At 38.9% G+C, this 19,667-nt stretch overlaps 1 protein-coding gene across 1 annotated transcript; it reads left to right on the top strand.

Moving 5' to 3' along the window:
- The first annotated feature begins 644 nt into the window (after positions 1 to 644).
- On the top strand, positions 645 to 13,694 carry IDO1 (indoleamine 2,3-dioxygenase 1). The gene is made up of 10 exons (XM_061404552.1): positions 645 to 861; positions 5,237 to 5,332; positions 5,447 to 5,566; positions 6,033 to 6,151; positions 6,864 to 6,878; positions 9,259 to 9,358; positions 9,901 to 10,018; positions 11,242 to 11,293; positions 11,746 to 11,894; positions 12,898 to 13,694. Exons 1-10 carry the CDS (start codon positions 691 to 693, stop codon positions 13,248 to 13,250), a joined length of 1,293 nt encoding a protein of 430 aa, XP_061260536.1. The 5' UTR covers positions 645 to 690; the 3' UTR covers positions 13,251 to 13,694.
- Positions 13,695 to 19,667: the final 5,973 nt, after the last annotated feature.

The following is a 19,667-nucleotide window of genomic DNA, read 5'->3' on the forward strand; positions in this document are numbered from 1 at the left end:
GAAACATGGGACTAGAGGGGTGAAGAGATGCTATGCTTCTAAATTCTTCATGTGCTTGCATTTTTCCTTTTTTCTTTTTTCTATTTCAGAGGCACTAACTCTGGGTACCAAAAATTTTTTTTCCTGGCTGCTGAAACAAGACACTAATATTTTCAAAGAACCGTGGGAGTTTAAAAGAAAGCCAATGACTACAATAACTAAAAGATGGCTTAGGTCATTAGGCTTGGTTAAATTCATTATTTTATTTATTTTTTTTTTTTTTCACGGCGAGGTTGCGCAGGTGCGGTGTGGCCCCCACCCAGAGGAAGAGCGAGTCCGTCAGCCGCATCACGTGGAAGTGGACGAGCTGCTTGAAGTTGTACGTCGCCATCATCCCGCCGCCACCTAAATTCATTATTTTAATTCAAAGTTTTTCCCCATAAAATAAAAATGTTCTTTCTGGCCACCTATTTTCATGTTTTTTGTTATTTCACTCAAGCCCTTTCCAATTCCCCTTAGGCAGTAAGCAAATGATGTTCCCAGAAACGTTTGATATGAAATATACACTTTCAGTTTCTTCATGTAATAAACAGTCATGCTTCTGTAGTTTTATTTTTTATCAAACTACAAATAAAGAAAATGGAAAATGAAACTATTCCAAAAGTGGAAGTCATTTCTTACCGCCTGTGTGGTGAGTTGTGGTTGTTGGCTATGGCAACCTCTGTAATAAATAGACGCTCTGAAGCTACTCTAGCCGGAGGAGGAACAGAGTTGACTGCAAGAATGGCAGGTGACATGTCATCTCCTGTGGAAAATTCATGGACCATCTTTAAGGAATACCACATTGATGAAGACGTAGGCTTTGCTCTTCCATATCCACTGGTAAGAGAGGACACTGGAATATGGGCAAAATTATTTTCTTGTCTTGACTTACCTGGACAAGTTAGCTTCTACTGAATAAATGTGGTTCAGTAATTTCTACTGAACAAATAGATATAGAGGTACCAAAATTGGAGGCAGAGTTTGAATAAAGGGATCTCAGTTAACGTTCTTAAAATTTTCTTCCTAGAAACTTAGCCTTAGAGGCACTTCTTACTCATCTTATACAGGTACAGAGTGATGAGATAAGGTAACTACAGAGGTATTTTAGTTTAAGACAATCACATTTCAGGGGGTATTTTGAAAAAAATTTTTTTAAAAGTAATAAATGACCCATGAGTCAAAGGAACCCCCTTTCTCAGCTGATAAACCTTAGATAGCACAAAGCATGTGTTCCTGCTTTGATGTTGTTGAGGTGGGGAATCAAGCAACTTTGTGTTGTATTAGTATTGTTGCGTATTTACTAAGCCTAAGTTTCAGGCTTAGAGAGAGTTAGACCTGCTAGATCTGCATGCTTTTTTTCACAGGTTTTGCTACAAAGGGCAAGGCATTAGAATAAAAGTGTGTCTTAAGACTACAGGTTCCTAAGTTATCTTCCCAAGAATGCCATGCAAAGCATCTTATCTTTAATATCTTAATCATCACACACTTTTATCTCATTTTTAGCAATTTACAAATATTAACTTACTCCATCTTTACAACCATCCTGAAAGGTATGTATGTTATTAATCTTATTTTCCTGATGAGAAAGTAAGCCATGCAGAATTTAAATAATTAGCCAAACTCACACAGCTAAGTAATAACAGGGATAGGAAGTGAGTCTAATCAGTCTGGTTCCAGAATCCATGGTCTGAAAACCATTATCTATTATGCTACACTGCCTAACTCAAGAGAAGGAGAGAACACAAGACATTATTTTGGTTTTTGGTTATTGTTTGTTTTCCTACTCTTGCTTTTAATGAAATTCATGAGATTCCAGGAGAGGATTTCTAGGAGCCAGTAACATGTTGTGACAATGCTGTATACCAGGATGTATCTGTACTTGTGACTGGAACAAATAGATATAGAGGTACCAAAATTGGAGGCAGAGTTTGAATAAAGGGATCTCAGTTAACTTTCTTAAAATTTTCTTCCTAGAAACTTAGCCTTAGAGGCACTTCTTGCTCATCTTACACAGGTACAGAGAGTGATGAGATAAGGTAACTATAGAGGTATTTTAGTTTAAGAAAATCACATTTCAGGGGGTATTTTGAAAAAAAATTTTTTTAAAGTAATAAATGACCCATGAGTCAAAGGAACCCCCTTTCTCAGCTGATAAACCTTAGATTGCACAAAGCATGTGTTCCTGCTTTGATGTTGTTGAGGTGGGGAATCAAGCAACTCTAGAGACAACCTTTAAGTGTGACAAATACATATTTTAGTCAGAATCTAACTATACTTAGAAATCACATCTAGTAAATACCTTGGTTAATATAGGGAAATCTAAAGCAAATTCTTTGTCCCAATCTAATTTTCCTCTTCACATGATTAAGTTAATTGAAGAAAATGAAGCGGATGTTTTAATTGTATTGCTAAAATCAACTGGCTTACTTTATATTTTCAAATCAATAATATTCAGACTTACTCTCTCTTCACAAAAGTGCACAACTGCCAAGACTGGATGTTTTGAGGAAATATGTATCAATGGTACAAAAAAAAAAAAAAAACTTTTTCAGAAACTACAAAGTGTCATATCAAATTTATTCTTTATTTCCCTATAAAGTTGGTTCTCTTATAAAAGAAAATAATCACAATAATTATGTGAATGAGTAAGTGAAAATTGTTCAGTTGTGTCTGACTCTTTTCTACCCCATGGACTGTAGCCCGCCAGGCTCCTCTGTCCATGGAATTCTATAAGCAAGAATACTGGAGTGGGTTGCCATTCCCTTCTCCAGGCAATCTTCCCTACCCAGGCGTTGAACCTGGGTCTCCTACATTGCAGGCAGATTCTTTATCATCTGAGCCACCAAGGAAGCCACAAATAATTATGTAGACCTCTAAAACAGTAGTTTTGTGGTTAGGGAGAAAAAATTCAGAGCAAATACAGGAAAAGTGATTATCTAGTGAATATACTGCCTGGATCTTTCATTCCTAAAAATTTTCCCTGACTAAGTAAGTCTAGCCAATTCTCTGCAGCCCCTGAACAGGTTTGAAGTTTTTATTACATTTGTCTTCATATTTTATAGCTTCCTTATAATATTAACTTGGTTTTGAAGCTTAAAGCCTCACTAACCTTGGTTTCAGGTAAACTCAATTTATGCTCTCTCCCCTTAATTCAGTTTCGATGCCCCCAAAGGCACATCTGGAAGGAGCTTAATGAAGAAGGCCTGGGGAGTTTTCAGGACTCTGAATCTCATTTCAGGCTGTGACCTAGTATTTTTGTTTCTATATTTTCCCTTGAGACACAATTAGAAACAACACCCAGGGAGGCACTTATTAAAAACAAAACCCAGTTGAGTAAAATTTAAAACGTCATTGCCTTCCTTCAGTGATTCATGAAATGGGCATCATCCCAACTAGCAGGAAGAAAAGTACTCTGAGGAGCTGTACAAAAATGAAAGACTTTTATAGGCAGAAGAGAACAGAAACAAGGAAGTCATCATCCCTGCAGAGTGAATTGGTTGTATTGAGGTCACATTTCTTTAGAGAAAAGCAGGGTTCTATGAGCAAATCAGTTCATTACTGCTGGCCAGGGGATTCCAGATTGACTGGTTTAGGATTCCACTCTGGGAGAGGCAGAAATTGTAATTAAGTATTGTCTCCATTTAGTGACATGGGACTTAAGTTACTCCATTCTGGGTTATTGGGTCTTTTCTTTTTAAACATTTTATTTTGTACTGGAGTATAGCCAATTAACATTGTTATAATAGATTCAGTCAGTCAGCTCCGTTGCTCAGTCTTTGTGATCCCATGGATGGCAGCACGCCAGGCTTCCCTGTCCATCACCAACTCCCGGAGCTTGCTCAAACTCATGTCCATCATGTCCATAATACCATCTAACCATCTCATCCTCTGTCATCCGCTTCTCCTGCATTCAATTTTTCTCAGCATCGGGGTCATTCTTCAGCATCAGATGGCCAAATTATTGGAGTTTCAGCTTCAGCATCAGTCCTTCCAATGAATATTCAAGACTGATTTCCTTTAGTTTCACGCAGACAGCAAAGGGATTTAGCCATACATACATATTTATCCATTCTCCCACAAACTCCTCTCCCATCCAGGTTGCCACATAACACTGAGCAGTCTTATTTATAACACTCTTTTATTTGGATTTCATTTTTATGTACTTGACCAAAAATTTGCCTGTTGTACCAAAGGAAACAATCAACATGTATACATATATATATACATATATACATGCACATATATACAACATATATACAGCATCTCTTGCATATCTAGTACTGTGGTAAGAAATACAGAATTAAAAATATGATAAAACCCTTGCCTTCAGATAGTGAGATGTAAAAAGATAAAACATCTTTTACAAGTTAGAAATCCTTATGTTTGAATTACAATGAACTATGTGCACAAAACAAGCCATAAATCTGCCTGAGCCTTGCTTGTCTTATTTATGACATGGAGATAACTCTGGGGGCCATTATAATAATTAAACAAGAAATAATTAAATGAAAAATTGAAGCAAAACTGCCTCATTACTGACATTTAATAAATCTCATTTTCCTTCTATTCAAAAAAAAAAACAACTTAACATCTAGCTGAGAAGGTAAAAATATAGCAGACAGCAATAAATTACTTAGGGCTTCCCTGGTGGCTCAGCAATAAAGAATCTGTCTGCCAATGCAGAAGACTTAGGTTTGATCCCTGGGTTGGGAAGATCCCCTGGAGAAGGAAATGGCAACCCACTCCAGTATTCCTGCCAGGGAAATCCCATGGACAGGGAAACCTGGCAGACTATTCCTGCCAGGGAAATCCCATGGACAGGGAAACCTGGCAGACTAAGTCCATGGGGTCTTAAAGAGTTGGACACATCTAAGTGACTACACACAATAATAAATCAGTTAATGTGAAAGGGGGTAATTCATAAGATTCTTCATTGGAGACATACCTATAGAATGGAATAGTCAGGAAGATTTCAATGAAATGTTTCAAGGGATCTTTGCAAAGGAGGCAGGTGAGAGGAAGAAGAGGAGCACAGAGAAGGTCCTGAGCTCTTCGTGTGCAGGTGACAATGCATGGCCTGGTGGCCCTAGACAGGCTAAGTGTGTGTTGGCATTGCGTGGCATCGATACAGAGGCAACATGGATCATTAGTGGAGACACCACTATTGGATAAGACCTTCCACTGGTGAATCAAAGCCCTGTTTCTTCTTTTTAAGGAGGACCTACCTCATCCTTATGATGCCTGGATCTCTATTGCTAGAAATCTGCCTGAACTGATCAAGAACAACCAACTACGTGTGGAAGTTGAGAAGGTTTGGAAAAAATATTACACGTTTTCTATTTCAGCTTCGTAAAAGCATTAACTTGGTTTTGTGGCACTCACATCACACATTTTGAGTTGAGTCCATCTCTCCATTTATTCTCAGTTAGCAACGCTCAACATTAATGGCCTCCGAGGCCACAGGGCACAGCGCCTGGCACACTTGGTTCTGGGATACATCACGATGGCGTATGTGTGGGGTCAAGGCGATGGAGACATCCGAAAGGTCTGGAGATTTTCATGTATTCTTTTATGTTAACACAACAGACTGACATCCAGTTGACATTTAATGTAAATGAACTCTAAGAGTATTGTCAAGGCATTTGTGAAGCTTGAGGATCTTGTGCAGAGGAGTTGCCTAACAAATATTTGGGGGAATGGATGGATGCTTGAGTGAATGGTTGCAAATGATTCACAGGCCATTAGAAAGTCAAGAATACAGCCCTGATTTCCTCTGGCCCTTTAGGTGGGCTTTGTTCTCTCTATGCCGAGATTATGTCCACATCATCACAAATTTCAAATGTAAGGGTTTTATAAGTACTGGGCTTAAGTTATGAAATGAGGAAGAGGCAATGACATTGGTTTGGTTTCACAGGGCCCTTATGTAGAACAGTTAATCTTTTGACACCCAGAAAGCAGAAGCGAAGGCGAGACATTTCAAAGGTTAATACTAAAAGTCGTGTTTTCATTAGGTCTTGCCAAGCAATATCGCTGTTCCTTACTGCAAACTGTCTGAGAAGCTGGGACTGCCTCCTATTCTACTTTATGCAGATTGTGTCTTGGCAAACTGGAAGAAAAAGGATCTCAATGGGTATGTAAACAGTGATTATAACAGGAATTAAAGGTGTTCACAGTATTTTAATCAAAAGGGAAATGGTCATTTGTTTAATCCTTGGCAGCATGGCTTTCTTCTCTGTTGTTAAGATGTAAAAGATACGTGCATGTGAGAGAGAGAGGTGTGTTGTCAACATACAATGAAATGTACATATCTTAAGTGTTCAGTTTGATCAGTTTGACTGGCTTCTTTCAAGATTCGACATTTCAATTTTAACTACTGAGTGGAATCAAAACATCTTTGGCGGTAGAGGTGGCAACATCTGGGCTTTCAAAAGAGTCTGCTTAGAATCCCGGCCCTTCCTAAGCACTGAGTAACGGATCTACTACAATGAAGGGTCAGAGGCTCTAGGTGTGTATCCGAAGAGGCGTGTTCTAGATGTGGGAGTACCGCCAAATGAAATGATTTGATCTTGAAAATTTCTTATTAGTAACAAGGTTTCCAATTGGTTTTGACAATTCACGTGTGTTCCTTGCATATTTAATTGTTTCTTTCACTTATTAAGTCCTAAATTAAATGTTTGTGACACCTACTTGACAAATATTGAAAAAACACACCTTTACATTTTTATGTATTTTTTTTTTACCTTTGCTAGATCAGTAGTATTAGAGGAAATAACTCAAAACCATTTAATTTTTACATTGGTTTCCTTTCCATCTTCCAATTGATCCACGGCTGCTCTCCTAAGGCCCATGACTTATGAGTAAGTACTCCATCTTTTTCATTTGAAGAATTACTGTTACTCAAAGTAAATAAGGATGTATCACTACCCTCCACGTGCATTCTTTTAAAAGACCAATTGATTTTAGGCAAAAAATACAAAAATCTTACTTGTATATGCAGATGATACCTGACTTAAGGATGGTTTCAACTTAGGATTTTTTGACCTTAGGATGGTGCAAAAGTGATATACGTTCACTAGAAACTCAGTTTGAATTTTGAATTTTGGTCTTTCCCTAAGTAGATGTGCAGTACATACTCTCCTGTGATCCTGGGCAGGGCAGTGCAGCTCCCAGGCAGCCCCACTGTCAAGAGGGTGAACAACTGATACACTTACAACCATCATGCACCCAGACAACCACTCTGGTTTTCACTTTCAGTATTCAATAAATCACAAGAGATATTCCACACTTTACTATAAACTAGACTTTGTGTTAGATGATTTTGCCCAAATCTAGGCTAATGCAAATGTTCTAAGCACATTTACGGTAGGCTAGGCTAAACTCTGGGGCACCCAGGTGGGCAAGTGGTAAAGAATCCAATCTGCCTGCCAATGCAGGGGACACAGGAGAAGTGGGTTCAAGTCCTGGGTTGGGAAGATCCTCTGGAGGAGGAAATGGCAATCCACTCCAGTATTCTTGTCTGGAAAGCCCCATGGACAGAGGAGCCTGGTGGGCTACAGTCCTTGGGATCACAATGACTGTGACCCCAAGGTCACAGTGAGTGAGACAGACACAACTTAGCAGGACCACAAGGCTAATATTTGATAGGCTAATATCTGATATTTGGTAGGTTAGGTATATTGAGTGAATTTTCAACTTATCTTCAACTGAAGATGGATTTATTGAGATATAACACCATTGTAAGTTTAAGAAGATCTGTAGATAAATATAATTAACATACATACATATATACAAAATGCACATACATCTGTGTATCCATGACCCTATGGCCTCAGTGGCCAGAAGTAATAAAACTATTCTTTTTGACCCAATTCTTACTATTTTTGGCCAGGTACTTAACAGAGGCTAAGAGCTAGGGAAGCTAAAGTAAATACAGGAATAAGCTTACCCTCATGAACCTGGGTTAATTTGGAGGAAAGAAGATACATGAAAATTATGTAAATTGCTATATGATCACGAGAAGAATTAAGGAATTCAAGGACTATGAGTTCAAGTGAAACAAAAGGCACAAGGAAAGAATCCTACAGCAAGGAATTTAAGCTGGACTTGGAAGAGTGACTAGGCATAGGTTAGAAGAAGGAAAACCTGGGACTTCCCTGGTGGTCCAGTGGTTAAGATTCTGTACTTCCAGTGCGTGGCGTGTTCCCTGTCCCTGGTTGGGGAACTAAGATCCCATGTGTCATCTGGCCAGAAAAAGTAAAGGAAGAAGAAGGAAAAGCTGAGCATGTTCACAGTGGAGGAAACAGCAAGAATGAGGGCTTTGAAATGACAAAAATCTCGGTGCATTTTCAGAATTGAAGGAAGGCTAGTGTCACTGATACATCATAAATAAGGAAGGTAACAGTAGAGGAAGGGGATGAAGAAATAAACTATAGAAATATTACATAGGACTTTGGGCTCTGATAAGGGGTTAAAACAGTATCTTTAAAAGGGAAGCTATGGAAGGTTTTTAAATGGGAGAATGATATCGCCAGCCCCATTTGAGGCTGAAACCGATGAAATATCTTATTCAATGAGCCCCAGGAAGTTAGGTGCAAAAATGGTTTGAGACCATACATTTAACTGCCATGAAACTCAGAGGTGTACTGATGCTGAGACCATATTTGCATCAACACAAAACTTCAGTGCAAAAGAAAATAAGGTGTAATAAATTATTTGAATTTCCCAATCAATTCCTTTGTAAGGCAGGATATATCACTGAGAAACTGAGTCAGGCTCACAGATAAAGTTATGGATATTATGTTTCTTTTATTCGAAAATCTACTTTTGAAAAAAAAAAAAGAAAATCTACTTTGTAAATCATATCTCACAGATATCTCTATAAACCTTGAGTTTATAAATTTGTGAAAAATTGATGGGATAATAGAAAAAGAAATGCTCTTGAAGTTTCTAGTTTCAAGTTCTAGAATGGAATTTCAAGTTCCAGCTTAAAGTACTGTTAATTTTATGACCTTAAACAACAGACCTAACATTAATATTCCTAACTACATAATGGATATAGTAAACCTGCCATACTTATCTCACAAGATTATTTTGAAAATGGAGGGTAAATAAAAGTCTTGAAAATGAATAAGAATCCAACAAATAGATCAATATTGTTACTAAATTTTTTTTCTTCTTTTTAGCTTTTCTTTCTTTTATTTTTACTAAATTCTTGACTTCCTGGATTAATTTTCTTAGGAACATGGACATTCTGTTCTCATTTCCTGGTGGGGACTGCGGCAAAGGCTTCTTTCTGGTTTCTCTGTTGGTGGAAATAGCAGCTGCCTCTGCAATCAAAGTATGTCAGACCAGAAAAATGCGCATTTTGATTCACTTAAGCAGAACAAGTACTTAACAGCAGAACTCTATTATGCATAAACTAACTTGATCCTGACTGAATAGAGGATTTTAATGATTGAATTGGAGATAAGGGATAGCCTGGTACAAATAAATACTTTATTTTTTTTTGTCTCTTCTAAAATATAAAATGTAAGAGCCATATAATTAGAATCAAATTTGAAGCCCTAATAAGAGAGAAATATTTTTAACACAACTTGCCATTGGAAATTTGTCTCACAGTGACAAAAAGCTAATGATTTTTTGCCTTAGAGATAGAAATACATAAAACTATATAAACTTATCTCTAAGTGATAAAATAATAAAGACAAACCCAAGTTTAATTAAACATATGGAAATTAGTCAAACAATCCAAGGGTATCCAATTCAAGAAAGAAACGGAAATACCAAATTTAATTTCGGCATTAAGATTTAGAAGAACTTCATTCTATGCCAATATTTATTTATGAAATCTGAAGTGTTTGTCTTCTTCTTTTTTTAAAGGTGATCCCCAGTATATTTGATGCAGTACAACGTAAAGACTCAGATACTTTGCAGAAAGCGCTGCTTGAAATATCTTCCAGCCTGCACAAAGCCCTGGAAGTGTTTTCCCAAATTCATAGCAAGTATCGTGTGCCTTGCAAATGCTAGACCATGCTCAGATGTTTCTGGTTATCTAGATGTAGACTTGCAGAGAAATGGAAGCAAAACCAACTCTCATATAGTGGATGTGTTTGTGCTTTCTTTTATCTCAAGGAATTATTATATGTACTTTCCATATAATGGTGGGTTTTATTATGTTCAGAGAATCTAAATTTTGAGAGAGAAGATAAATGACCCAAGATGATATAAGTAGTGAATAGGGAAGACAGAATTCCACTAAAATTAATGGGAAAACTTGCCAAAGGTGCAGGATATGTTAAGTTCTGAAAAACTTAGCTTCTGCTTGATAAGAACTCTCTGTGAATTCTGCTTTTATGGAAATTAACTAGAAAGCCATCTAAAACAGCCATGGGGCTCGAAAGTTATCATAAAATTAACAGCTAAAAACAATAACAAAAAGAATACATAAACAAGGATTTGCAAAAGGAAATGTCCCCTACTGGATGCGCCTAAAAAATATGTGACTGTGTATCACTGGGCTTTGGCAAGAAGATTGGCCTTCAAACCAAAGACATTAGCAGGCTTTGGGGAGGGACACCCAGAGATGTGGTCCCTAGGGCTCCTGGAAGTTTTATTTTTATTTTTTGTGTTTAGGTTTGGGGTTTCTTTATGTAAGTAATTTATCAGTTATGCCCCAGGAGAAACATGTTGCTGTTGTTTAGTCTCTAAATCGTGTCCGACTCTTTTACGATCCCTTGGACTATAGCCCACCAGGCTTCTCTGTCCATGGGATTCTCCAGGCAAGAACACCAGGGTGAGTTGCCATTCCCTTTTCCAGGGAATCTTCTTGACCCAGGGATCCAACCCGCATCTCCTTCACTGGCAGGCGGATTCTTTGCCGCTGAGCCACAAGGGAAGCCCAGTAAACATATGAAGCATCCTTAAGTAAATGTTGGCAGTTTAATTGGTCTCCTGAGGATGAGCGGTCAATGGGCCCGGGCTCTTTGTCACAAGATGTGTGTTGCTCCCGTAGTAGACCCCATTCAGTGTACACAGGCGATGATAGAGGGCAGGTGAGTGAAGCTTGACCTCAGGGAATTTTTCTGCACAGACTGACATAGCACCTTTCTTGTGTCCTATACTGAAATCCAGGATCAGTTGTTTATAACACCTTGATTTTTCCCAATATATCTGATGCTACTTAATTAGCTGTATCTCATCTTTTTTGTTTTGTTTTTTTAGAATATGTGGACCCAAACCTATTTTTCAATGTTCTTCGAATATACTTGTCTGGGTATGTAGCCTTATGCTTGGTTCTGTTTTCACTTAGACAATTAACAAAAAGAAGACAACAAATTTCCACTGATGGTCCCCACTATCAATCCAGTTTAAGAAACAATTTATATCCTAAACTACATGTTGCAAGAAACAGTAAGCTATTCTCTTGGTTACTACTTAGGCAGGCACACACTGGAGTATGGACAAAAAAGCTAGTCGTTTTAAAGAGAGTGAAATAACCTTTGGTAGTGAAAGGTAAGATTTGGCTTATAGAATCCTTATGCTGAATTTGCTCAGAACCATATTAATTATTATTCTCTTGCTTGAACATGAGTAGAAGGGGGAGTATGGGAGAAGTATCATGAAGCCTAGCTCATTTCACCTTCCACTCATCCTCTGTTGCAAGATTTGACATACAAAAAATTGGCAATTGATAAAATACTGATTATTCTTCCCTTCCTAATTTAGTTGGAAAGGCAACCCCTTGCTGTCAGAGGGTCTGCTGTATGAAGGCGTCTGGGACACCCCAAAGAAGTTTGCCGGAGGCAGCGCAGCCCAAAGCAGCATCTTTCAGTGCTTTGATGTTCTCCTGGGCATTCAGCACAGTATTGGTGGAGGTGAGCGACAAATGGCAAATGACCAGCATCGCTTAGGTTAATAGTATAGTTTCTAAAAAGTACCTTCCCATCAGCATCTTATCTGAGCTTATCAGACACTTTTATAAGAATCAGTAGAGACTTTACTACAATCATCTTATTACACCATGAAGAAGCAGAAACTGAAAGAGGCTCATAAACAGACTCCCTGGTAACCAACTAAAAAGCAGGGAAGCCAGAACTCAGACCAAGTTCAACACCATCTTGATCTTGATATTTGAACATGTTTATGAGGTCTGATTGAGTGGTGAAGCCAATATCGCATGTCCTGAACATGCAAGGTCAGATTTAGGAGAATCTGCGAATTCTGAGAATCGGAGAATCTGCGAAAGAGAAAGTCTGCGAATGAGATAAGACCACAAGCGGAAGCTGGAGAGTGGAGAGGCTTGGCATTGTTCTAGTTCCCCAACCTACCGCCCAGGGACCCCAGGGCCAACACGTGCACCAAAGTTTAAAGATGAGCCACGTTCATTATATTCCTTCTAGGGGATTAAGGGAGCAGAGGAAGAGGCTCCAGGTAGAACTTCTTTCTGCTTTTCTTTCTTTCCTAAACTTCTATTTTCCTAAATTTCTAAGGGGAAAGTTTTGGGTTGCATGACAGTAAGTTTTGTTGTTTTTTTTTTTATTTTCTGAGCTCATTCTCTTATTTTAAAATGATCCCTTTAATTCTCTTGGACTCAGCATCACAGTCTATCAAGTATAGTACATCTACCTGTCCTTAGAAGGATCAAATACACTAGGAACATGAGAAAAGAAGCAAAACAAAAATATAATGAATGAGTTTAGCTCATGTGGTTTTTAGAATTAAGTGTATTTTGCAGTAATTACCATTACTAGTAGCAAGATTAGTAGGATGCTGACTTGATGATTATAAATTCATGGCCACCCACTCTGGCCCACTTGGCCTTCCCTCCCTGGACAGAAGACTGCTTCAGACTCCTTACTAACTCATCTTTGTCTTCAGTCCCTGCAGACTCTGCTGCTGAATTTCTCCAGGAGATGAGAACATACATGCCACCAGCTCACCACAGCTTTCTCCTCTCATTAAAGTCAAAGCCCTCGGTCCGTGAGTTTGTTCTTTCAGAAGGCAATGCTACCCTGCAGGAAATTTACAATAAGTGTGTGCAAGCTATGGTCTCCTTGAGAAACTACCATTTGCAAATAGTAGCTAAATACATCGTGATTCCTGCAAGGCAGCAACCCCAGGTGGAAGAAAACTTGGAAGAAGAAAATAGAGGAACTGGAGGCACCAATGTCATGGACTTTCTGAAGACTGTAAGAAGTAAAACTAAGAATTCCCTGTTGAAGGAAGAATAATTGTAATCCAAGAAAGTAAATCTTTGCCATATTTTGTTTATTTTGACATATGTTAATTATCACTGTCCATTATATCAGAAATAGCATTGACATTCATCAAGAGGAAAATGAAATTTATGTCTATACAAAAGCCTTCACAGGGATGTTTATTGCAGCTTTATCATAATCACCCAAACTTGGAAACATCCAAGATGTCCTTCAATGGCTGAATGGATGAACAAATCAAAGTACATCCTGACAACAGAATATTACTCAGGGCTGAAAAGAAATGAGTGCTGTGTGACAACCTAGAGGGGGGGATGGGGTGGGAGGAAGATTCGAGAGGCTGGGACATATGTATACCTATGGCTGATTCATGATGATTTATTGCAGAAACCTATACAATATTGTAAAGCAATCATCCTCCAATTAAAAATTAAATTTAAACATTTTATAAAAAAGAAATGAGTGTGGTGTATTTCTTCCCGGTTCAGTAACAAATGTTGAAAATGAACTTATTTACAAAATACAAACAGACATAGACTTTGAAAGCAAATTCTGGTTACCAAAGTGGAAAGGTGGTGTGTGGGGGGGGGGGTGGTGGTGGTTGTGGTGGTAAATTAAGAGTTTGGGATTAACATATACACACTGCTGCTGCTGCCACTGCTGCTAAGTCGCTTCAGTCATGTCCGACTCTGTGCGACCCCATAGACGGCAGCCCACCAGGCTCCCCGTCCCTGGGATTCTCCAGGCAAGAACACTGGGGTGGGTTGCCATTTCCTTCTCCAATGCATGAAAGTGAAAAGTGAAAGTGAAGTCGCTCAGTCGTGTCCGACTCTTCGCGACCCCATGGACTGCAGCCCACCAGGCTCCTCCGTCCATGGGATTTTCTCAGGCAAGAGTACTGAAGTGCGTTGCCATTGCCTTCTCCCATCATATACACACTACTATATATAAAATAGGAAATCAACATCAAACTATTGTAGACCACAGGGAAATCTACTCAATATTCTGTAATAACCTATTTGGGAAAAAAATATGAAAAAGAATAGGTATTACGTATAAGTGAATCATTTTGCTATACTCCTGAAACTAACACAACATTGTAAACCAACCATACCCCAATACAAAATTTAAAATATTTTTAAAAAGAAAAAAAAAAAGAGTGATCAAGCGATGAAAAGACATGGAGAAACATAACATGCATATGACTAAGTAAAAGAGGTCACTCTGAAAAGGCTACAGACTGCGAGATTCCCGCTATAAGACATTCTGGAGAAAGGTAAAAACCATGGAGGCAGGAAAAGGATCAGGGATGGCCAGAGGTTAGGACAGAGGGAGTGATGACCAGGAGGAACACAGAGGATGTTCAGTTCAGTGAAACTGCTCTGTACGATAGAATAACAGTGGACACATGCCATGCATTTCCCAAACCCCGTAGGACATAGAACACCAGGAGTGAACCCTAATGTAAGCTGTGGACTTTGGATAATCATAGTCTATCAGTGTAGGTTTATCAGCTGGAACAAGTGCACCATCCTGATGTGCAAAACTAAGCATGTCTGGGGAAGAAGGTATATGGGGACTCTGTACTTTCTGCTTAATTTTGCTTTGGGCCTAAATCAACCCTAAAAAATTAAAGTCTATTAAAAAGAAAACAATTCTGTGGCCTTCAATGATTCGCTTAACCTCTCTGGTCTGTTTTTGCACACCTAAAATAATCAGAGATAAATAGATTAAAGTGCTTTCCAATTCTGATTAAATCCTCTATGTGATCTGAACGTTCATGCAGATGTTATGCTAAGCTATGGAAGCTATGGAAATTTTAAACAACACATGTTCAAAAGTAGAATAACATCTCTATGTCTTCCAGATCATAAAGACAATGATTTTGATGTAAGAATTATTTTATATATTTATAATTTTTAAAAGCTTACAACAGGTTTTCCCTCAGTATCTTTGTTTCCTGACAGTGTCATTAAGTCAGAATAGGAATTACTTTTCTATTTTGTGGTGGTGGTTTTTTAAAGTGTTGGAGGCAGAATGAATGAGAATGCTTGTACTTAAAACAGTCAAGGTGACTCTCATCAGTCAGATCACTGATGACTAATTCAAGATGATCATCAGAGTTAACTGTGCTCTTTCTGCATGTAGCCCTCTCTGTCTGTCTGCTGCTGCTGCTGCTAAATCGCTTCAATCATGTCTGACTCTGTGCGACCCCATAGACGGCAGCCCACCAGGCTCCCCGTCCCTGGGATTCTCCAGGCAAGAACACTGGAGTGGGTTGCCATTTCCTTCTCCAGTGCATGAAAGTGAAAAGTAAAAGTGAAGTCGCTCAGTCGTGTCCGACTCTAGCGACCCTATGGACTGCAGCCTAGCAGGCTCCTCTGTCCGTGGGATTTTCTAGGCAAAAGTACTGGAGTGGGGTGCCATTGCCTTCTCCGCTCTGTCTACAAATGCTCTAACCCGCTGATTATTGATGCAGGTGTTGGGGGAGAAGGGTGGAGTCAGTCTTTGGACAAGAGTCTGTCCTCCTTTCCCTACATCCAGTTGCTGGCATCCAAAATAAAGCAAACTTTGCTTTCCACCAAAAAAAAAAGTTTGTGGTAAGAATAGATTTTCCTAGATAAGACAATTCATGAGATGAGTTTTAAAAGATGATAGGTATACTATATTCAAATAAAAGGCTGGAAAAATGCAGGACGAGAAAGAAGAGTGTTTAAGAATAGCAGCATAGCAAGGTCTACTTAGGGAGCCCACACAGCTCAATATGACTGAAGCATAAAAGAAGAAAAATGGCGATGGGTTGATTAAGCTAAATTATGATTGGCTTCCAGGGCCATGCAACAAAAGAATTTCAGTTTATTGTGAAAACAAAATGAATACTTTTAAGCAGAGAAATGACTTTATTATATTTTTATATTTGGATTCTATTTAAGTGAAGCATTGCCCACTATAAAGGAAAGTGAAAGTCACTCAGCCATGTCCGACTTATTGCAACCCCATGGACTATATAGGCCATGGAATTCTCCAGGCCAGAATACCGGAGTGGATAGTCTTTCCCTTCCCCAGGATATCTTCCCAACTCAGGGATCAAATCCAGGTTTCCTAAATTACAGACAGATTCTTTACCAGCTGAGCCACAAGGGAAGCCCATTGAAAAGAAATAAGTATTTAAAAGACTCTGGTAGTAGTTGGGGAAAAAATTGTAGGGGTAGGATAAAATGGGGAGTGATCATAAAGGCATGGTGATGAGTTTGGAGCTTGTAAAAGTCATCCAAGCCTGCAATGATGGTGAAGTATTATGGGCTTAGATTTGGGGCAAAGATCAATTTAAGGATTAGACTATATAATATTTCAGTAGTAAATGGCTATTGAAAATGATGGCAATGGGAATGGAGATAAGGGAAACATAAGAAATATTACGGCAGTAGGAGGAGCAAGACCAGAGTTCTGTTGGATGAGATGGAGAGACAACTTTCAGGTCTCCAACTGGTAAGCTAGAGCCATCTTCATGGACCTTCAGCCCATGTTGTCAGATAGGGTCTTGTCTGCAGAAGGGTCCACTCTTGGCTTCATGCTCAACTGTTTCTCTTTCGAAATTCTGAATAATTTTGAACAAGAGTCCTTATGTTTTTATTCTTCTCTGGGTCCCACAAATTGTACCACCAGTTCTGAAAGATACCATTCACCAAGACATGGAATAGGAGGGAAAGATGAGCCTAGTTCTTATCATCAGAGAATAAGTAATAAGTAAGCCTTGAATTTATCTCTTGGCAGTAGGCTCTCTGCTCAAGACCTTGAACCTTGATGCAGGTTTTCTAAGTGTTTTCCCGGGTCTTCATGAAAAGTATATGGCACATGTTAGATGCGTTAAGGTATTTCTTAGGAAGCTTCTACAGCAGTCCAGTAGAGATGTCTAGCAGGTGACAGGAGAGATCCAACTAGAAATGAAATGTTGGTAGTCCACAGCTGGAGATGATGGTTGAAGTCTGAAGAGAGATGACTGCCCAAGGAGAGGGAAATCAGGACCTGAGCTAGGGAGATCACCAGTGGTAAACTAACTAGAACAACAAGAGAGAAAAACCCAAAAAGGGAAGCCATGCCTTCATGGTTAAAGGCAACGATTTTGGCTCCAGATGGCTCCAGCCCTGACACAAACACTTACAAAGAAGTATGACCTGAGGCTCTTACTTAACTTTCCCATGCTGCGGTTTCCTCAACTGAATGATGGGAATATTAGTGACTCACTTACAGGGCTGTTTGGGAAGGTTAAATCAGATACTCTATGGAAGATGATTACCTTAGGTCTTGGAACAGACAAAAACAATCAGTTAACTGTCAGTTTTTTTCTTTTTAGTTTTAAATACAGTCCAACCAGAAGGGATATTTTTCATTCAGTTCAGTTCAGTCTCTCAGTCGTGTCCAACTCTTTGCGATCCCATGGACTACAGCATGCAAGTCTACCCTGTCCATCACCAACTTCTGGAGCCTACTCAAACTCATGTCCATTGCATTGGTGATGCCATCCAACCATCTCATTCTCTGTCATCCCCTTCTCCTCCTGCTTTCAATCTTTCCCAGCATCAAGGTCTTTTCCAATGAATCAGTACTTTGCATCAGGTGGCCAAAGTATTGGAGTTTCAGCATCAGTCTTTCCAGTGAATATTCAGGACTGATTTCCTTTAGGATAGACTGGTTTGACCTCCTTGCAGTCCAAGGGACTCTCAAGAGTCTTCTCTAACACCACAGTTCAAAAGCATCAATTCTTCAGTGCTCAGCTTTCTTTATAGTCCAACTCTCACATCCATACATGACTACTGGAAAAACCATAACTTTGACTAGATGGACCTTTGTTGGTAAAGTAATGCTTCTGCTTTTTAATATGCTATCTAGGTTGGTCATAGCTTTTTTCCCAAGGAGCAAGCATTTCATAGGAAAGTTCAAAAGGAGAAGAGAGTTTTAAAAAAATTAGTAAAGCAAAATGTGATACACTTGAATTGTTAATCAGAAAGGACTAGGAAATTCCATTGAATTTATGAACAAAGAAGTAATTAATGAGCTGTACAGAATAACCTCAGTGTACTGCTGTTTGGGCTGATGGAGTTTGATAACTCAGGTTTTGGACTTAATCAACTTGAAACTAAAACTAAGTATAACTGAAATTGTACCGGAAAACAAGTAAATGATATCCTAAATACTTCCATTGTGAATGCTCTTCTTCTTTTTCTGAATATTTCTTGGTGCATTTCCAAAAGACCCTAACACCCAGTTTAAGAAAAGGGGAAACTTTGTTGTATACTGAAATTATAATAATTCACCCAAAAGCTGATTATAGAACCCAGGACTCTGAAATGACAAGCCTAACTATTAGGAAAGGAAGTTCTTGAACACAGTTTCCTCTTGGTAAATAAGAAACATGTTAAACAAATCTTCATGAGGTCACTGTGTTCCCTGCTTCAGAGTACACCTCTGGTCTGGGAGTACAGTGGAGTTACAGAACAGCACAAACTTCTACTTGGCATCAAGACACCAAATCCAAAAATGAGATGCCAGGAGAGAGAATTCATTTCATAAACATTTATTGAACTCTAGACACTGGGCTTGCTGCTAAAGGAAAATACAAAGTTAGGTTAAATATGGCTTGGTCAAGGAACTTACAATCTGATAGAAAAGATTAGATAAATACAATGTTTGGATGTTAGTAGCTGTCAAACCAGGTTTGCCATGATGCTTGAAACATGACGTAAAAGAGGTTCAAGGTGATAGTAGAATTTTGCACAGCTAGAGGGTATTTAGAGGTCAGGTGAAGGACATCCTTGAACGCCAGGCCAAGGGCATTTGAACTTTGACTTACAGTGAGGAGTTCTTAATGATTTTGCGGCAGAACCTGAGATGTTCAGTGACCTACAGGTTGCATGGGCCTAGACCTTGGAAGTAAGAACGGTCAAGACTGAACATGCAGACTGGAGTACATGCACATAGAACTCATGGTTAAGATCAGGTGGAAATTCATAAGAATACTGAGGTGGGGAAGTGCTGACAGTAATACTGCAAATATCTATACACCTTGGTCTGAAGTGGGAAAAGAAGTCAGCAACTAAAAAAGAAAAGATCCAGTCAGGAAGAGAGGGAAGAAAGCTACAAAAAATATCGTATTAAAAATGGATTTCTAGAAAGGGGGGAGAACATGAAGAAAATAGCATTTACTGTTACCCATCTGATAAGGGCTTCAGTTAATGTTCCTCATTTACCCACTGAGATTAACACTACTATTTCCTGCAGATGTAGAAACAGAAGCTTAGAATTTTAAGCCACTTGTTAGAATAGCCACATAAGCTAATAAGAGATGAGATAGAAATTCCCACTCAGGGAGTCCTGGTGATTGGGAAGAGTGGAAAATTCTGGGCTGAGAGGCAGCAAGTCCAAATTCTAGAC

This window comes from Bos javanicus, chromosome 27 (genome assembly GCF_032452875.1).
Source record: "Bos javanicus breed banteng chromosome 27, ARS-OSU_banteng_1.0, whole genome shotgun sequence".
Classification (NCBI taxonomy): Eukaryota; Metazoa; Chordata; class Mammalia; order Artiodactyla; family Bovidae; genus Bos; species Bos javanicus.